At 53.9% G+C, this 16,953-nt stretch overlaps 1 protein-coding gene across 2 annotated transcripts in view; it reads right to left on the reverse strand.

The window, feature by feature from the left end:
• Positions 1-249: 249 nt before the first annotated feature.
• The window catches only part of PREX1 (phosphatidylinositol-3,4,5-trisphosphate dependent Rac exchange factor 1), a 178,152-nt gene continuing 161,448 nt past the window's right edge, over positions 250-16,953 (reverse strand). For both annotated transcript variants that reach the window (XM_081560854.1, XM_081560855.1), the window contains exons 30-40: positions 15,110-15,238; positions 13,422-13,463; positions 11,793-12,010; positions 9,841-9,940; positions 7,586-7,729; positions 7,378-7,492; positions 5,845-5,911; positions 4,672-4,844; positions 4,023-4,125; positions 3,692-3,759; positions 250-1,984 (exon numbers count right to left, since the gene is read on the reverse strand). In XM_081560854.1, coding sequence (XP_081416980.1) covers positions 1,942-1,984; positions 3,692-3,759; positions 4,023-4,125; positions 4,672-4,844; positions 5,845-5,911; positions 7,378-7,492; positions 7,586-7,729; positions 9,841-9,940; positions 11,793-12,010; positions 13,422-13,463; positions 15,110-15,238 — 1,202 coding nt within the window. In that variant the 3' untranslated portion in view covers positions 250-1,941. The remainder of the gene's footprint in view (positions 1,985-3,691; positions 3,760-4,022; positions 4,126-4,671; positions 4,845-5,844; positions 5,912-7,377; positions 7,493-7,585; positions 7,730-9,840; positions 9,941-11,792; positions 12,011-13,421; positions 13,464-15,109; positions 15,239-16,953) is intronic.

Genomic DNA, 16,953 nt, shown 5'->3' on the forward strand with positions numbered 1-16,953 from the left:
CGCATCTGAGGTGCAGACCCACCGCGCGATCTCGGGTAGTCCTCACCACTCCCTTGCAGGGAATATATACATACTGCCCTCGTTTCAGAGGAGGAAACTGAGGTTCAGTGTGGTAACTCACGGTACCAATGGAGCCGTCCTCTGCGCCATCTTCACAGCGGCGGCTTACTCCGCCTATGACACGTGCAGGCCCAACCACCCCCGTGCCACCAGGGTCAGCCCCAAAGGAACCCACCGCAGATCAGGATCTTTGTATTATAAACCAACTTTTAATAATAATAAAAAACTCTATCATGAATTGAATGAGAAGATCTGTACATTGTGAAGTAAACCAGTGCACAACGCCCTTGCCCGCAGGGAACCCTCTCCCTTTCTGCCATGGTGTCCTCATTTGTATCAGGCCACCTCTGTCCAGCAACAAGCTCGCCTTCTGCAATCTGATGCAGGGTGGCAAGAGAGGGAAGGCGACTCCTGCAGGTGCAGGGAGCGAAGATGTTGATGCGGCTTCCAGCCTGCACGAGAGGGAAACCAGGGCAGAGGGAAACCTACATCTGATCGCACCCATCAGCCAAGGCTGGAAAGACATTTCCCTGCTGGCGACAGGGGCTGGAGGGGACAGACTCCAGGGGGAAGGGGGCTGGGCAGAGGGATAGATCCTATGTAGGTTCCTGTGCCCAGGTGGGCAGGGTAGCTTCCGGTCTCTCTGGCTGGCTGAGAAGTCCCAAATGCCCTGCTGCTGCCTTGCTCTGGATTAATATTAAAAAATAAATTACAGAAGCCACCACTCAGGGTATCCCAGCAGCCCCTCTACCACAGAGGACAGACACTGGTGTGGGACTGCCTCTCCAGTGGATGGTTCAACTCCCTCCAGCCCCCAGGCCCGGCCCAGCCACCTCTGAAACCCTTGGAGCCAGTCATTCAAAGAACAAAGTAATTCACCCAAAGAACAAAGTAATACAGATCAACTGCTGGAGAGCTGAGGGTGGGTGGGGAAAGGAACCCGAGTCGATACCTATAAGCAATATCTTAAGACCCTAATACTTAAAAAGATGAAATACTGACATTTCTTGAATTTTCAATAATTTAGTTTTTTTTTCTTTTTTTTAGTAGAACTGGGAAAAGTTGTCAATACTACTTTATGTTGGTCCCCTGTTAGACAATATAGCTTTTTTTGAAATTTAAAACCCAAATATATACTCATACAACCTGGAGGGCGGAGGTGGGGAGGCGGGAATCTCAACACAACCAACGACAACATAAAAATCCCAAAATAAACCATAGAGAGTTCACGCCATATAAATAAAGTTGGGGCAAATCTTGTGCCCTGGGCTGATGGCTCCAGTTCCAACGGCGTTAACAGAGGAAGCCAGGGTGGCTTTCAACCGTCCTCTTGGTAATAAGTGTTGTGCCCTGTCCCTCTGTCTTTCCTGGCAGAGGTCTGGCTTTTCTGAGTCCATTGGGGAGGTTAGTACAGGATTAGATGGGGTCTGGAAGCTAAGGTGAGGAACAGACACGTGTGGTCACCTGGAATGTGGACTTAGAAGGAAACCAGGGGTTTCCAAAGTGCAGGTTGAGTTATCCCGAGGGAGTTGGGGCCACAGGCCTCCAGCTGCAGTGCCCTTGACGTCTCCCCTGTGTCCTGGGGGCTTCCAGACAGGAGCCCAGGCCCTGAAGGCACCCATCAGTTCTGTGGGTCCCCAGGACCCCCTCAGCTTCTGGCAGAAGTGTGGAGAACGTGCCGGCCCAGGGCCAATCGCCAGCTCATCCGCGAGTGGGGGCACCATTTATCCTCCCAGGAGGTGACGTGACGGACGAGGCCAGGTAGATCTCGAGGCAGGCGGGGCAGAGGCCTCGGGCCAGCTCTGGAGAAGGCCACGTGGCCCCGTGTCCTCGCAAACCCCAGCTCCAGAGGATGCAGCCGGGCATCAGGCACCTCGGCGTTTAGGGGTCTCCGTCCACCGGCGGCTGGCAGAGGCGGTAGAGCCTGGTAGATGGAGGTGAAGAGGATGAGGGGCAGCCAAGGCCCGTTGTTATTATCGTCGCAACATGTGATTTATGTGAACGTGCAATCATGCCCAGAAAGCAAAACTCAGCAGGTGTAAAAAGATGCAGAGTGAAAAATTATTGAGGTCGCTCACACACTCCTCCAGCAGTCCAGTCCCCGCCCCTCAGCAGTCGTGCTCCCTCCAGATTGGCAAGGGGTTTACAAATACAGACGCAAACACATGCACCCATTTGTGTGTCAAGATACGCATGTGGGTGTGTGATTACATGTGTGGGTATCTGTGCATTTTTCCACACTAATGGTGGCCAAGTAGACCCAGCACTCTGCCCCTGGAGTTTTTCATTTAATATATCTTGGGGGCTTCTCTCTGCAGCACGTGCGGACCTGCCTTGGGTTTTTTTCTTCACTGGGAGGATTCTGAGCTCCACCTTCAAGTAAGAAGGAGTCACTAAGAGGTTTCAAGCAGGAGAGACAGCATATATGCTGTGTGAGAAGGATGGCCGCAGAGACACAGACAAGACAGGGAAGCAGAAAGGTGCAGGGGTCAGGAAGGGGATGGTCTGGGTTCAGAAGGGCAGCTCTGTGATTCTGTGTTAGCTGTGTGACCTCGGACAAGACACTTAACCTCTCTGGGCCTCGCTGTCCCCACTGCCCATAGCAGGTAACACAAGTACCTTGCTCACAGAGTTGTTTAAGCAAATGAGTCAATATAGGTAAAGAGATGGGAATGGTGCCTGGAGCAGGGGAAGCAACATAGAAAAGCATTTAAGGGACTTCCCTGGTGATCCAGTGGCTGGAACTCCACACTTCCAATGCAGGAGGCCCAGGTTCCGTCCCTAGTAGGGGAACTAGACCCCACACGCCACAACTAGGAACGCCAAACTAAGAATCTCGCACACCAAGACTAAAGCTCCCGCCTACCATGATGAGGATTCCGCACGCTGCAACTAAGACCCGGGGCAGCCAAATACGTAAAAAATAAAGAAATAAATTTTTGAAGAGTATTTAAAAGCAACATAGGCCAAGAGTGTAGGCAAAAACTAATGGAACACATGTAAGATCTGAATGAGTTCTTGTATCGCTCCAACACCGTTTCCGGGTCTTGACAATGTCCTGTGGTTACATGAGACATTATCCGGGGGGTGGGGGGTGGGGGTTGCTGCATGAAGCACCCTTGAAAACTCCGTACTATTTTTCTAACTTCTTGCGGTCAAACTATTTCAAAATAAAAAGTTATTTAAAAAGTGTGGGCTGATGTCAATAGCAAATCACAGCAGTGTGGATGGAGAGAGAAGACGTGCTGAAATGAATTATTCCTAGGACAGGGGGCTGCGCACAGTGCTATGAGAAGGTCTGACACTGACTCCAAGACGATGGGGCCGTGAGGACAGGAAGAAGCAGGTGGGCTGAGGGCTCTGGCAGCAGAAAAGAAGCAGTGGGTGAGCAAGTTAGGGGGGCACACAGATCCCTGCCCCGTGCTTTACTCTACGGCCCGGCCTCACTTTCCCAGCCGAAGTGGGGGCCCTGGGAGGTGACAGACTGAGTGGTATTTGTTGTTTCCCAAAGCAGGGGACCCCATAAATGAGAGGGGAAGCCCCATCTGAACGCCGGGCCGTCTGTCTGGGGTGAGGCCGACCCCAGGGAAGGGAGCAGAGGGGAGGAGAAGCGGGGGGGATGGCCACTCACCGCGGGGCGTCCTGGGGCAACTGGTCCTTGACCCGGAAGTTTTTGGCCAAAATCTCCACCCTGGGGCCCTGGGAAGAGAGAAGAGTGAGGGCCCAGCTGTCTCTTCGTTGAGCGCAGGGCGCTTGAGGAGGTGTGTGGGTGTGGGTGTGGGTTTGGGTGGGGTGAGGGTGACTGGGAGATCCCCAGAAGCTAAGATTTGCAGCTCCTCCAGAGAGGAGACGGTCATCATCCCCAGACGGCCCCTCATCCCACCCGGGCTGTGAGCCCACCATGCCCAGGCCTGGCTGCCTCTCCTGCAGCCTGAGGGGGCCCTGGGGCCTGGATGCCCCACCTGCTTCCGCATGATGTCCGTGGCCTGCATGATGCACTTGGGCAGCAGCCCGTGGCTCCGCGCCAGGATGGCCGCCTGCTCCAGGGAGAGGCTCAGGGTGCTCCTGCAGTGGGGCGGCAAGGGGGGGCGGGCGGCAGGTGAGACGCGGGCGAGGTCCAGCCCCCCACACAGCCCCCAAGACCCCGATCGGAGCAGAAGGGACAATGGACAGAAGTGAGAGAGTGGTCCAGCCCAGCCCCAACCAAGACGCACGCCCATTCCTGCCCGTGTTCTAAGGATGCTCCAGCAGAACCAGGCGGCTGAGCCGCTCGGTCACGGCAACCAGAGTCAGGGGACTGGGAAGTTCAGCAGCTCTCCCAGGACCACCTTCTCCTGAGGTCCCATCTCACCGCGGGCAAACAGGCCAAGAGTGGGCCATGGCCTTGTCTGGGAACTCAACAGGGCACGGAAGAACCAGGATTCGAAGCAGGCCTCCAGTCTCCCATCCTGGGGCCCTGCCTGCCCACCAGGCTCGCCCAGCCCCTCCCAGATGCCAGCCCAGCCCCCTCCCGGTCACGCCCCAGCCACGCCCTCCTCCACCCCACCCTGGGGCCCCACCCCCCAGAGGCCCGCCCAGTCCCTCCCGGCCACGTGCTGGGGCTCCACACACCTCTGCATGCCGGTGCCACACATGGCAATCTGGCAGGCCCCCAGGCGGTAGCAGAGCTCGGAGGAGATGGGAATGAGGCCGGCGCCCAGGCTCCCAGTGGCACCAGGCTTGGGGTGGACGAAGGACTTCATGAGGCGGCAGAGCTCGTCCAGGGCGTTGATGGGGCGAATCAGCTGCAAGGTGTACATGCCCCGACGGTCAGAGGATGCCCCCCAACCCGGCCTTCCGCCCCAGTCCTCACCTCCGATCAAGCTCCATCACAGCAGCTGTCTTCCCCACTCTGTCACCGGGGTGACAGAGCCAGGACTCTTCCAGACCCCTGCGGCTGCCCCACAAGCCGGCATTCAGCACTCACAGTATGTTTCAGGCCTCACCCTCCCATCTAATTCTCTTAACCTGCACGGGTGAAGCCAAGAGCCAACACCCCACCCCATCCTCTCTAAACAGCAGCCCCTCCCCGGGGACAGTCCGTGCTGCCACCCCCACCCTGGCTCGGGCATTGCCAACATAGGCACAGAGCTCTGGCCAGGGCTTTCCGTGTCGTCTTAAGACTCTGCCAGCAGACTACAAACTCCCAAAGGGCCATGCCCACCCCTGCTCCTGGAGCCCCAGCCTCACAGTCTGAGGCCAGGAGCCACCAAAGTACCGTCAAAATTGATGCCCGATAGTGCCTGGCAGAGGGAGAAAGGTCTGGAGCATGCAGGAGACAGGGTGGGTCGGGGGAAGAGGGGTGGGCACAGCCCCTAGAAGGCCGAGTGTGACACACAGGAATGTGACTGGGACAGCCAGATCTTTCCATTACTCAGGCTAAGCCAGAAACCTCCGTTTTATTAGAAATCTTTTGACTTTTAAATGCTGGCAACAAATTAGAAACAAACAAAAAGAACATTGCATGGCCATATCCGGCGTGGGGCTCCAGCCCCAGAGCGATGCTGCAAGGAGTGGGTGCCAGGGAGAACTCATCATCTAAAGAATTCTAAAGCAGGTCAGGGAGAAATTGGAATTTCTAGAATGGGGAGGGTTCTGGAGATCCCAGGAGACTTCCTGGAAAAGGGACTGCAGAGGCAGTGTCCCGGCCAGGATTCTGGCTGGGATGTGACCCGTCCCTGTCCGACCCAGGGAACCCCCAGCCGTGCCCAGGTTCCATGGCAGGTGAGGGGAGAGAGGACACACCTGGTCTATCTTCACCGCAGTGGTGCTGGCATCTGTGGGCAGGTTAGACCGTTCCAGGTAAAATGCCCTGAAAGAAGATAAGTGTGAGGGTGGGGTCGCCACACCCACCATCCCATCCCCTTCTCCTGCCCTTGCCCCACCGGTTCTTTGCCTCCCAACAACTCAAGGAAACGAATCAGGGAGAGTGGCTAACACAGCTCTCCATGCCCACAGCCACCTGTTCCTCCAACAGCCCAGGAGGAAGCAGGAAGGGGCCTCCCAGGCAGTCCCCAAATGCCACCTCCCTCCACTGCCCATCTGAATCAGCACCCCACTCTCTCTCCCGTGCTGGTGTGTCTCTCCTCTGACACCACCATCACTTGACATGTCACACTGCTCTGTGTACTGATGCACTGCTCATCTCCCCTTCTAGAACAGCACTCAGCCAACTTTTTCTGTAAGGGGCCAAACAGTTGACATTTTAAGCTGTGTGGACCAGTCTGTCTTTATAGAGAGGCTATGCAGCTCTGCTGTTGCAGCACAAAAGCAGCCACAGATGATACATACACGGATGAACGTGGCTGTGTGCTAATAAAACTTTATTGACAAAACGGGGTGGTGGGGGCCACGGGCCATGGCTGCTCTAGAATCTACACTCCATGAAGAACAGGCTTTGTTCAATCAGTGCTGACTCCTAAGCAAGCACCCAGAACAGAGCCCGGCACACGGAAGGTTTCAACTGACAAGTGCTGAAGGAAGGGATGAATGCAGATCACAAAGACCATATTTTAAATATTCAGCAAATGGCAGAGAACAGACCAATGGCATCGCTCAATCCAAAGAGAAGCCAGTTGTAGTAACAGAGGTGGATGTTCTCCCTGCACAGACAAATGTAAGTATCATTCTCCCATTTCCGAATGGTCAAGCTGGGCTAGGCCCCCTTACCACGCCCTGACACCCTGGTCTCCTACTTCTCAGACCACCTTCTTCATGGAGGGAGGAGGTGAGGCGGAAGGAGGAAGGGGCAGAGGGGGGGCGGCAGGAGTGGGGCTCCTTCCTTGAGCCCAAGGCTTGCTCCTGGTGAATGTGACCTCCACTCCCCTCTTCTCCTTGGGGGGTCTCCTCTGAGCAGGGCCAAGGCCCTGGGGTCACACCCCACACTCACAGGCTCAAGGATCCTAGGGCCCCCGTCACAGCTCCCTCCCCCATGCGGAATGAAACAGGCATCTCCTCCCAGCTGGCAGGACCTGCTACGAAGCCAAGCAGACCCAGTTCAAAGCTCAGCTCAGCCACTGTCTTAGCTGCGTCACTTGGGCAAGCTGGGTGTGCTCCCTGGGCCTCAGTTTCCCTCATCTGTAAAATGGGTTAGAAAGGTAGCTATTGTGAGACTCTGAGGAGCTCGTGTAGGCAGAGGGACTGACACACAGTAGGTGCTCAAGCAACGGCACTTTGCCCGCTCGGCCACTGGGGGCTCTCCAGTGCCTTCCACGCGAAGGCCCACTCCTGGTGACAGCGTCCAGGATCCTGGCCGCCACGTGAGGCCCACGCAGGTACCTGAGTTTGCGGTAATACTGCTGAACCTTCTCCAGAGACTGGGTGTTGATCTCCTGCTGCAAATCTTCCGCAGCCTGGCTGCCCGGAGGAGGCGAGCCCTCCACGTTCTCCAGAGCTGTGAAGGGAGGAGACAAGCGAGGCAGGTGCTTGGCTCCCAGCGGGCACAGCCGGCCCCCGTGGGGCCCCCGCGGCCCGTCTCCAAGCTCACCTTTCGTGAAGAGAACAGTGTGCAGCCTCAGACTGGCCCCACTCTCCAGGCGGGAGGGCAGCTTGGAGAAGTGGTAGCTGTCCAGGTAGAGGACGACCTTCAGCGCCTGCCGGCTGCCCTCGATGTGGTAGAAGACATTGGTGTCTGTGGGGGGACATGGTGGGCCAAGGACACGGCTGTGAGGGCAGCTTCAGACCCTCCTTCAAACCTCACTGATGTCCCAGGACCCCAGAGCTGCAGCTACAGGCCTCCCTGCCCTCCCGCCCAGGGGCGCCTGAGACAGCCCCATCACCCCACACTCAGAGGGGCAGCCTCTGAACTTCCTTTTCCCCTCCCTCAACAGGTCTGTTTCCACCACTTAATTCTTAGACCTGACACTGATTCTGTCCAGTTAGGGGGTTGTCCACATTTGTCTTCAGAGCCTCACCAAGGCTCCTTGTACCCTCTCCTGGTAGCCCAGGGCCTCCACCGGGCAAAAGCTGCCTTCAAACAGCACCTGCATCTTGTTTACACCCATAGGGAAGAGCACGTGGCAGGGGGAGCACTAACGCCCCATCCAGTGCCCATGACAGACATCACTAATCGATTGGTAATTCTCTCTGGGCCCAACTTGGCTCTAGACAGGCAGCCACTGTCAACCAATTCCAATAGGTACCCAAAACGAAACCCACTGTCCAACTAGACTCCAGTCCACATATTCTCAACAGGGTGATATTGCCTCAAAGGAAGTAAAAATTGGTTCTTATGGGGAAGGCAAAAAAACATTACTCTTTTCATGTATAAAGCACAGACATACATACAATACCTAAACGGATATATAGTATATCCATCATACTAAAATTTCATGGGGGTGTGTGAGTGAAGTCGCTCAGTCATGTCTGACTCTTTGCGACTCCATGGACTGTAGCCTGCCAGGCTCCTCCATCCATGGGATTTTCCAGGCAACAATACTAGAGTGGGTTGCTATTTCCTTCTCCAGGGGATCTTCCCGACCCAGGGATCAAACCTGGGTCTCCTGCACTGCAGGCAGACTCTTTACTGTCTGAGCCACCAGGGAAGCCCCATGGGGGTGTGTGGCGATCAGCAAAAAATTGTCTAAATAGGCTCTTCATCAGGGAGGTGATAAAAAACAGCAACAACAACATAAAAAGGACCAGTGGTTCTCAAACTTTGCTGCTGGGTTCAGTTGCTAAGTCATGTCCAACTCTGTGTGACCCCACACTAGGCTCCTCTGTCCTCCACTAGCTCCCAGAGTTGGCTCAAATTCATGTCCAGGTCTCCAAACTAGCATGCTTCAAAATCATCAGAAGAACTTATTAACAAAGATTTCTAGGCTCTGCTTCCAGTTTTGGATTCAGGAAGTCTTGGATGGGGCCCAGAATTAGTTTTTCTAACAATCCTCCAGGTGCTGGTCCAGGGATCACAGAGAACCATGGCTCTAGAACTGAGCCCAGTGGTTCTCAGTCCTGGCTGTACATTGAAGTCTCCTGGAAAACTTATCTAGAATCCCAATGTCCAGGATTCATCCCACAGACTGAATCCAAATTGCCAGGGCCAGGAGTGGGACCAAGCCTCAGTATCTGAAAAGCTCCCTGGGTGATCCCAGTGCAGTCAGGACTGACACTGGGCTAGACTGTGAGCTCCAGGAGGGCAGAAACCATGGCCATGTCTCTCTCCACTGCAGCCCCAGAACCTAAAACTGAGCCTGACACACAGGATGTGCTCGTAATTACAGGGATATGGATAGATGGATGAGGGAGTGGATGGATGGGATGGTGGACGGATGGTGGACGGATGGGGTGAATGGGTAGAGGGATGGGTGGGTGAATGGATGTGTGGATGGATGGATGAGTAGATTAATGAATGGATGAGTGGGTGGGCGAGCAGAAAGAGGGGAGGAGAGAAGAAAAAGAAAGGAAAGAAGAAAATTATGGTGTAAGTTTCTTAGAAAGATTTTATCACATCTTAATTTCATCACATCTTCATTCCAAAGAAGGGTATCTCTGGGAGTTTTCATTAAGAACTGGGTACTGGCTGTTTTTCCCTCCTAAGTGCTGTTGGAGATGGCTGCGTTTATATGAAACGAGACTCTCTTCTTCCATATATGTTGGCAGCAGGCGGTTTGAAAGCACTGGGTCCCAGGTCAACCTTAGGCAGCTGGCCTGGTGGCGGAGGGAGGGGCAGGGTGACCCCAGAGCAGTCCCTTCCACCCCAGAACCCTGACTCTCACGGTGGGGCTGGGAGGAATCACTCACTGGCCACATAGTTCTCGTCCAACTGCTTGAAGGAGAAGGTGACGTTGTCCAGCTCTGAGAGGGTCACCCAGATGTCCTCCAGCATGGTCCGTTCCTCTTTCTGCAGGAGGAAGACAGGGTGGAGGAGTTTCAGATCCCACCCCTGCCCCGGGTTTTATTTCAAGATGCTGCGATTCAACTCCGGTTGACACACCAGGCTGTGGCCCTTCCAGGCAGGAGGTCCTGTGCAGGGCTCTCCAGGGCTGGACAGGAGATCACGTTTACTCCAGGCTGTCCCACCTCTTCCAGGTCAGAGCCCACCTCTGCTCTAACGTGCCAGGTGGCCCTCTTTCCTGAGCCGTCCCACCAATCCCAGTGAACCGTTCCAACCCAGCACCCAGTTCAGAGCCTGCATATCTCGTCGATTGGTGAATTAACACACTGGGTCCCGGTGACCTCATCTGAGAGGAGGGAAGTGAGGGCTGGGTGTTCACATCCAGCAATCAATTGAGAAGGGATCTGCCATCAGGCGGGTGCCCGCCTGCAGCATCGACCAGCAGAGGGAACACCAAGGCCATACTTTCCCAACCGGCCTGCAGTTGTGACTTCTCCTCCCACCTGGAAAAATGTCTAGGAGGCTCAGAGCTGCAGAAGCTAGGCGAGCTCTGGCCTGGGCATGCAGGTGGAGGGACAAATAGCACAGAGCAGGTTTTTATTCCTGGGGGGCATCAGCTCTAAGTACCAGTACCCCACAATGCTGAGTCACTGGCTCTGCCATCACTCCCAGGGGCTGGTAGAAGGACCCACCCTGATTCTGAGCCCTGAGAGTGGACAGACAGGGCAAAGAGAAGATGCAGAGAAAGCAGATCAGCTGGGGGAACTGGGCTTAGCATCGGACTCCCAGAGTTTATACCCACTCCCTGGGCATTAGTGTTCTCATCCTTAAAAAGCGGGTATGAAGGACCTGCCTTTGGGGCTACTGCAAGGACTAAAGCAGAAACTATTTGCATAGAGGAAGTTCTCCTGGGTCATCACAGAAGTCTGCTCACAGGTCTCCCAGTCTCTGCCCTTACCCTTCCATACTCTTCTCCCCTCCACAGCCCGGGTGATCCTTTAAGTGTCAAAGTGAGATCCTGTCCCTCCTCTGCTCAAAACTCTCCCCTGGCTCCCACCTACTCGGAGGAACAGCCAAAGTCCTACAACAGCCTGCAAGACCGGCACAGTCGGACCTCAGTGGGTTCTCAGGACTCGCCTCCCCTCCCCTGGCTCACTGTTCCAGCCACACTGGGTACCTTGTTGTTTCTCAAACACTGTGTGCCTGCTCCAGCCTCAGGGCCTTTGCACCTGCTGTCTTCTCTGCCTGGAGGGCTCCTCCCCAGGATCCGATGGCTCATCCCCTCCCCTCCTTTGGTTCTCAGGTCAGAGGTCACCTTCTTAGTGAGGCCCCCAGTGGCCACCTTATCACACTTTCAACTGCCACTACCCACAGACCTTCCTGCCCCCTTCTCTGCTTAGTTTTCCTCCTTCACCCTTATCGCTATAAATGAGGGTTTCTCAACTGCAGCACGACTGACACTTGGGGTTTAGATAATTCTCGGCTGGGGGTTGGGGTGGTTGAGCATCCTGTAGGAGCAGCCCCTTCTCCCCTGGCCTCTAGGCATCAGACACCAGTACCTCCTCTCCTTCAACCAAAAATGTCTCCAGACATTGCCGAGTGTCCCCTGAAGGCAAAACTGCCCTGGTGAGAACCAGAGGTCTATACCATCCGTGTCCTTAGCTATTTATTTCGATCTCCCCAAAATCAGGATGTAAGATTTCTGAGTACAAGAACGCTGTGCTATGTCCAGCGCCGGGTCCCTGGTGCCTAGAACAGGGGCACCCTGCAGGTTCTCAGTAAGCCGCTGCTGAATGAATGAACGAGGAGAATGGCGGCTGAGCGAGACCTCCCCCCACCCCCGCGGCCCCCCACTCACCACGGCTGGCGAGAGCAGGGACTGGCAGTGCAGGAGGACGCCGGTGGCCGCCACCTGCTCCAGCCACTTGCGGCTGGCGTCCCGGCTGCCCTCCTCATACTCGCCGTTGTTGTTGTAGCGGTAGCTCAGGGCCGCCAGCAGCTGCTCGGAGAAGGTGCACACCGCGGCCACCAGGGCCTGGCAGAAGATGCCGTCCCGCCGCAGCTGCAGCTCCGTGTCTGCGGGCGGAGGGGCGGGGCCGCGCGGGGCCATCAGCAGGCTTGCACCCCGAAGCCCAGAACTAGCCCCCTCTCCCCTAACCGGACCACCCATCTGGGCCCAACTTGCCAAAATTCTCTTCATCCCCCGGCACCAAAAGCCAACCCCATTAAAAACTGAGTCTCCAAAAGCAAGCCGATCTGGCCGATCTGTGGCAAAACTCAACTCTCTCAATGACTCATCTGCCTATTTAAAAACAATAAAATAAAACAGGGGCTCCTCTGGCTCCTGGTCCAGTGGTGAAGACTTCACTTTCCGATGCAGGAGGTGGGGGTTCAATCCCTGGTTGGGGGGCTAAGATCCCACATGCCTCACGGCCAATAAACCAAAACATAAAACAGAAGCAATGTTGTGACAAATTCAGTAAAGACTTAAGAAAAAAGCTGATCCTCATTAAAAAAAAAAATTTTTTTAAAACAAACTTGTGATTTCCCTAACACTTGCCCCAAACCCCTACCTTTAGCTGTTCCTTTATTTATTAGGAAATGTCTCAGCCTTGACCGAGAATGACTATGACAACAATCTCCATGTTTGAAGAAAGGCAGTTTACTGTTTTCTCTGTTTTTAAGAAATACCTTCTTCCTATCATCCCTCCCCCACACCTCCAATTCCTTGGCCCCTGCCTGTGATGTGATTTGCAGAACCGGCCAATTTCGGGCAACTGGTCATCTAGGGTCCTTAATCTTCAGGAAGGGATTTTTTGTTTTGCTTTTGCCTGCACCACACGGCTTACGAGATCTTAGCTCTCCCAAAAAAGCTGAACCTGGGCCCTTGCAGTGAAAGTGATGTGTCCTAACCACCGAACCAGGGAATTCCCTGAAAGGGATTATTTTTGATGTCTGGCAACAGCCAACAGGTTTTCCGTGACCAATTTTGACCTAGATCCTATTATAGCTGCCCCATGGCTGAGAATTTCTGGAAGGATGGGACAGAAAACACCTCCAAGATTCCCCTGGGCGCCCATCAGCCCCTTTTCCTTCCCACCATCTACAGGGGCAGGAAGCCCTAGGCTGGGGCTGAGGGCTCCACCGGCAGAAAGCCTCTGAAATCATCAGTGCTCTCTGCTGGGTCCTCACTGAGATCAGCCCAGGCCTGGGAGGTGACAAGAGATAGTGCTCCTAGCTCCAGGGCCTGAGACTTGTCCCCTGGACACAGGAGGAGGAAGTGAGGTCTGAGAAGTTCTTAAGGTGCTAGAGGCCACAGGGCTACCTCCCCCGCAGGCAGGCCCCGAGGACCCTGCCAAAGTCAACTTTGGTTGGCAGGATAGGCCTTCCCTGGGCTGCGGTCACGAGCACCAGCTGCTGGGACAGCCTCTCCCAGGTATACCTGGCATGTGCACAGTGCAGACAGTTGCCCTTTCAAAGCCCTCACCTGTGCACTTCAGCAAGGCCAGGAGCAGCTGGTTCTTTCCATCTGGAAGGAGAAGGGACCGAGAAGGGAGATGGGCTGAGTGGAGTAAGCAGAAGATGCCAGCAGAGCCAAGCCTACCCCAGGGCCCACGTGCTCTGCCCCCCTTTGCAGTGAAGCTCTGGGTACACACAGCCAGGCTCAGGAAGCATTGAATGAGTGTTGGGTGGATTCCAGAAACCTCGGACATCCAGGGGGTGAAACCCCAACTGTTAGCTGCACCCCAATTGTTTATATCTGACTGTTATCTGCACCCCAATTGTTTATACACACCTGCCGAACAAAGACTGAAATCAGCCCCTTCAACTCCTGGGCCAGAGCCCCCAGCCCACACCTTGTACCTGCTCATGGGCACATACATATAGGTGCTCACACAAGTTCACATGCATCCTAAGTTATTTATTCACGCCACCCTACATAGCCAAGCCCTGCCCACGTGCAGACAAAGCTCAGACCTTCCAGATACAGACTAATATCCTGGTCTCTTTCCTTCACATAAAGGCTCTTGGGCCCAGAAGGAGCTTAGAAAAACCTGAAAGGCCTTTGGGTCTGGGCTCTTGTGATACATGCTGTCCTGGAGAGGCACCAAGATGCAGGGCTGGGTGTGGCAGGAACACCAGCATCTGCTTATTGAGGACCTACTGTGTGCCAGGCACTGTACCAAGTGCCTTATTTGTACTGACTCATTCACTCCTTACAACAACACATAAGGGAAGGCGCCCTATGAAACCCATTTTACAGTGGAGAGACTGAGGCACAGAGACGTCAAGAAACTTGCCAAGATCTCACAGCCAATAAGTGGGAGAGCTGGGGTTCAAGCCCTGGCCATCTGGCTCCAGAGTCCACACTCTTAACCAATGACAGCTTTGGAAAACAGGACAGCTCAGGGCCAACACAGACTTCCAACTCAGAGGGGACTGTTCCTGGGGTCATGACCCTGGGGCCAAGCACCTCCTGCTATCCTGATCAAATGTCTCCCGGCCTGGGGTCCTTCTAACCCAGGAGCCTCAGGCTCAAATACTGCCAAGGGCCAGGCAGGTAACATAAGGGGCATGAAGCAGACCCTGAGCCACAGGGTATGGTGGGGTCCACGTGGACTGGAAGGCTCCCCTCCCCAACCTAAAGATGGAAGCCACCATTCACCTCCAACCAAATGTGAATGCAGGATTGCAAGCCTGTTACTGCCAGATCGTCTGATTGTTGAATAGACAGAAATCTAGACTTTTATGTGGGCTTTCAGATTATAAATATTGGAAGCAGATTCACGTTTTTTAATGCTAGAGCATCCAAACCTACCTGTAGGCCCAAGTCTGATAAGGACCCTCTCTCCCCTCAACACACACCTATAACCTTGATCATAAACAAAAGAAACTAACTAAATCCACAGCTTTGGAAGCCAGGAAGGAACAAGCTCAGCCTCCTCAGCCTCCTGATTCTGTGAGGAAGCCCCAGGCACCCCAGATGAGCAGTTTCCTGACCACGTGTGTACTGTCCTAGCGCCCTGAGAAAGGGGTAGTGGCTCTTCCTGTCCTCTCTCTGGGCCTAGAGAGACGTGGGCACAGAGGTGGACCCACTGCTGACCCTCCCCTGTTCCACATTAAGAACCGGAGGCCACAAGACCGCCACGTGACAGCCTTCCCTGCCTGACTGACCTTCCACGTATCTCTGAATGTTGTCCACCAGGGTCTTGATGGAATTGGGGAGGTTCCAGGGGTCCTCCTGAATGCTGATCTGGATCAGGTTCCGGCCACGGATTGTACACTCCTCTTTCTGTTTGAACTCTGGAGCAGGAAGGAGACAGGGAGCTTTGAGAACTGGTGCCACAGAGGCCTCTGTCCCATCACTAGATTCCAAAGCTCAGAATCTTAGGTCAAGGATGCTGGCAGGAGCCTTGGGTATCATCTGGTCCATGGGAAGGCAAACAGATGATAAGTGTGCTGCTAATGGGTAGTACTGTACCCACGGCAGACATGACTACTCAATCTCAGCACTCCTTTCTGCTAGTCTGAGGATGGGACTCCTGACAGGCACAACCAATCCAATGCAGGATCACAAATGAATCTCGGTGTTTTCTTCTCCTGAGCCTGAATGCAGTCACAGAAGGATCCTTAGGCCCCACCCCCTCACAGCCACAACCAATCGAGCTGGCACACGAGCTATAACCTAGTGTAACCTTTTCCCTACACAGAGGAGGAAGTCAAGGCACAGAGCGGGGAAAGTGACTTGCCTAAAGTGACTCATCAAAGCAGTGATCAAGATGGGACTTAAATCTGACCCCAGACAGGCTGATGGAGGCCTCCGCTCCTTTGGCCTCGTGTCTGCTACATAGTCTCGAGTTTCTGAGATATTTTATGGTTTCGGCTCCTCTGAGTTTGACATTTCTTCTTTCAGAGGTCCATCCCAGGCAGAGATGACCCTGAGATAGTCGGAGGGGCTCTGCTAGGGCACCCCAACCCCTCACCACTTCTGACCGTCACTTAGAAACAACTGTTCCTTTATCTCCTGCACCCTACTGGAAATTCCTGGAGGTCAGAGGCAGTGTCTCATTTATCTCACAAGCCCCAGAGCCCACCACAAGGCTGAGCAAAAGTTGGTCCTTGGAAATTACTTACTGGATGTATGGATGCATGGATGCATGGATGCACAGACAGATGGATGGATGCTGGTGGGGGGTGGTGGATGGATAGATGAATGGATGGGTGGGTGAATGGATAAGTGGATGGTAGTGGGTCAGTGGGTGGATAGAGTGGATGGATGGATGGGTAGATAAATGGGTGGGTAAGTGAGTCAATGGTAAACAAGAGGAAAGATAGGTAGAAAGACAGAAATGTTGATTATTTTTCTCTCAATCATTTCAAGAAGAAAGTCTCAATTTGGTGCTGTCAAGTCCTTAACACTTCTTTAACTCATTAACCCCTCTCATGAATAAACAACACAGAGCTCTGGACAGACAACAGTGCCTAACTATAGTGCTGCTGCTGCTGCTAAGTCGCTTCAGTCGTGTTCGACTCTGTGTGACCTCAGAAACAGCCTCCCACCAGGCTCCCCCGTCCCTGGGATTCTCCAGGCAAGAACACTGGAATGGGTTGCCATTTCCTTCTCCAAGGCATGAAAGTGAAAAGTGAAAGTGAAGTCACTCAGTCGTGTCCAACTCCTAGCGACCCCATGGACTGCAGCCTACCAGGCTCCTCCATCCATGGGATTTTCCAGGCAAGAGGACTGGAGTGGGTTGCCATTGCCTTCTCTGCTAACTATAGTACAAGGACACTTTTCATTGTTGGTTCCATTGGACTTATTATTTTATGGCATATTATGATGATTTTCCACTTACAGGAAGCTTAATAAGTTCTTTTCAAAATTAAATTTTTTAAAGGGAGACACTTTCAGAGAAGATCTATCAATAACAATACAGGCAGCAAATGAATCTAGTTTAAAAAACGTAAAGATGTCGGTCGAGTCTGTGAATATGTCTAAAATGATGAAGGGCATTAGGGGT

Source organism: Giraffa tippelskirchi, chromosome 13, assembly GCF_054371585.1.
Source record: "Giraffa tippelskirchi isolate mGirTip1 chromosome 13, T2T-mGirTip1v1.2.pri, whole genome shotgun sequence".
In the NCBI taxonomy this organism is placed as follows: domain Eukaryota; kingdom Metazoa; phylum Chordata; class Mammalia; order Artiodactyla; family Giraffidae; genus Giraffa; species Giraffa tippelskirchi.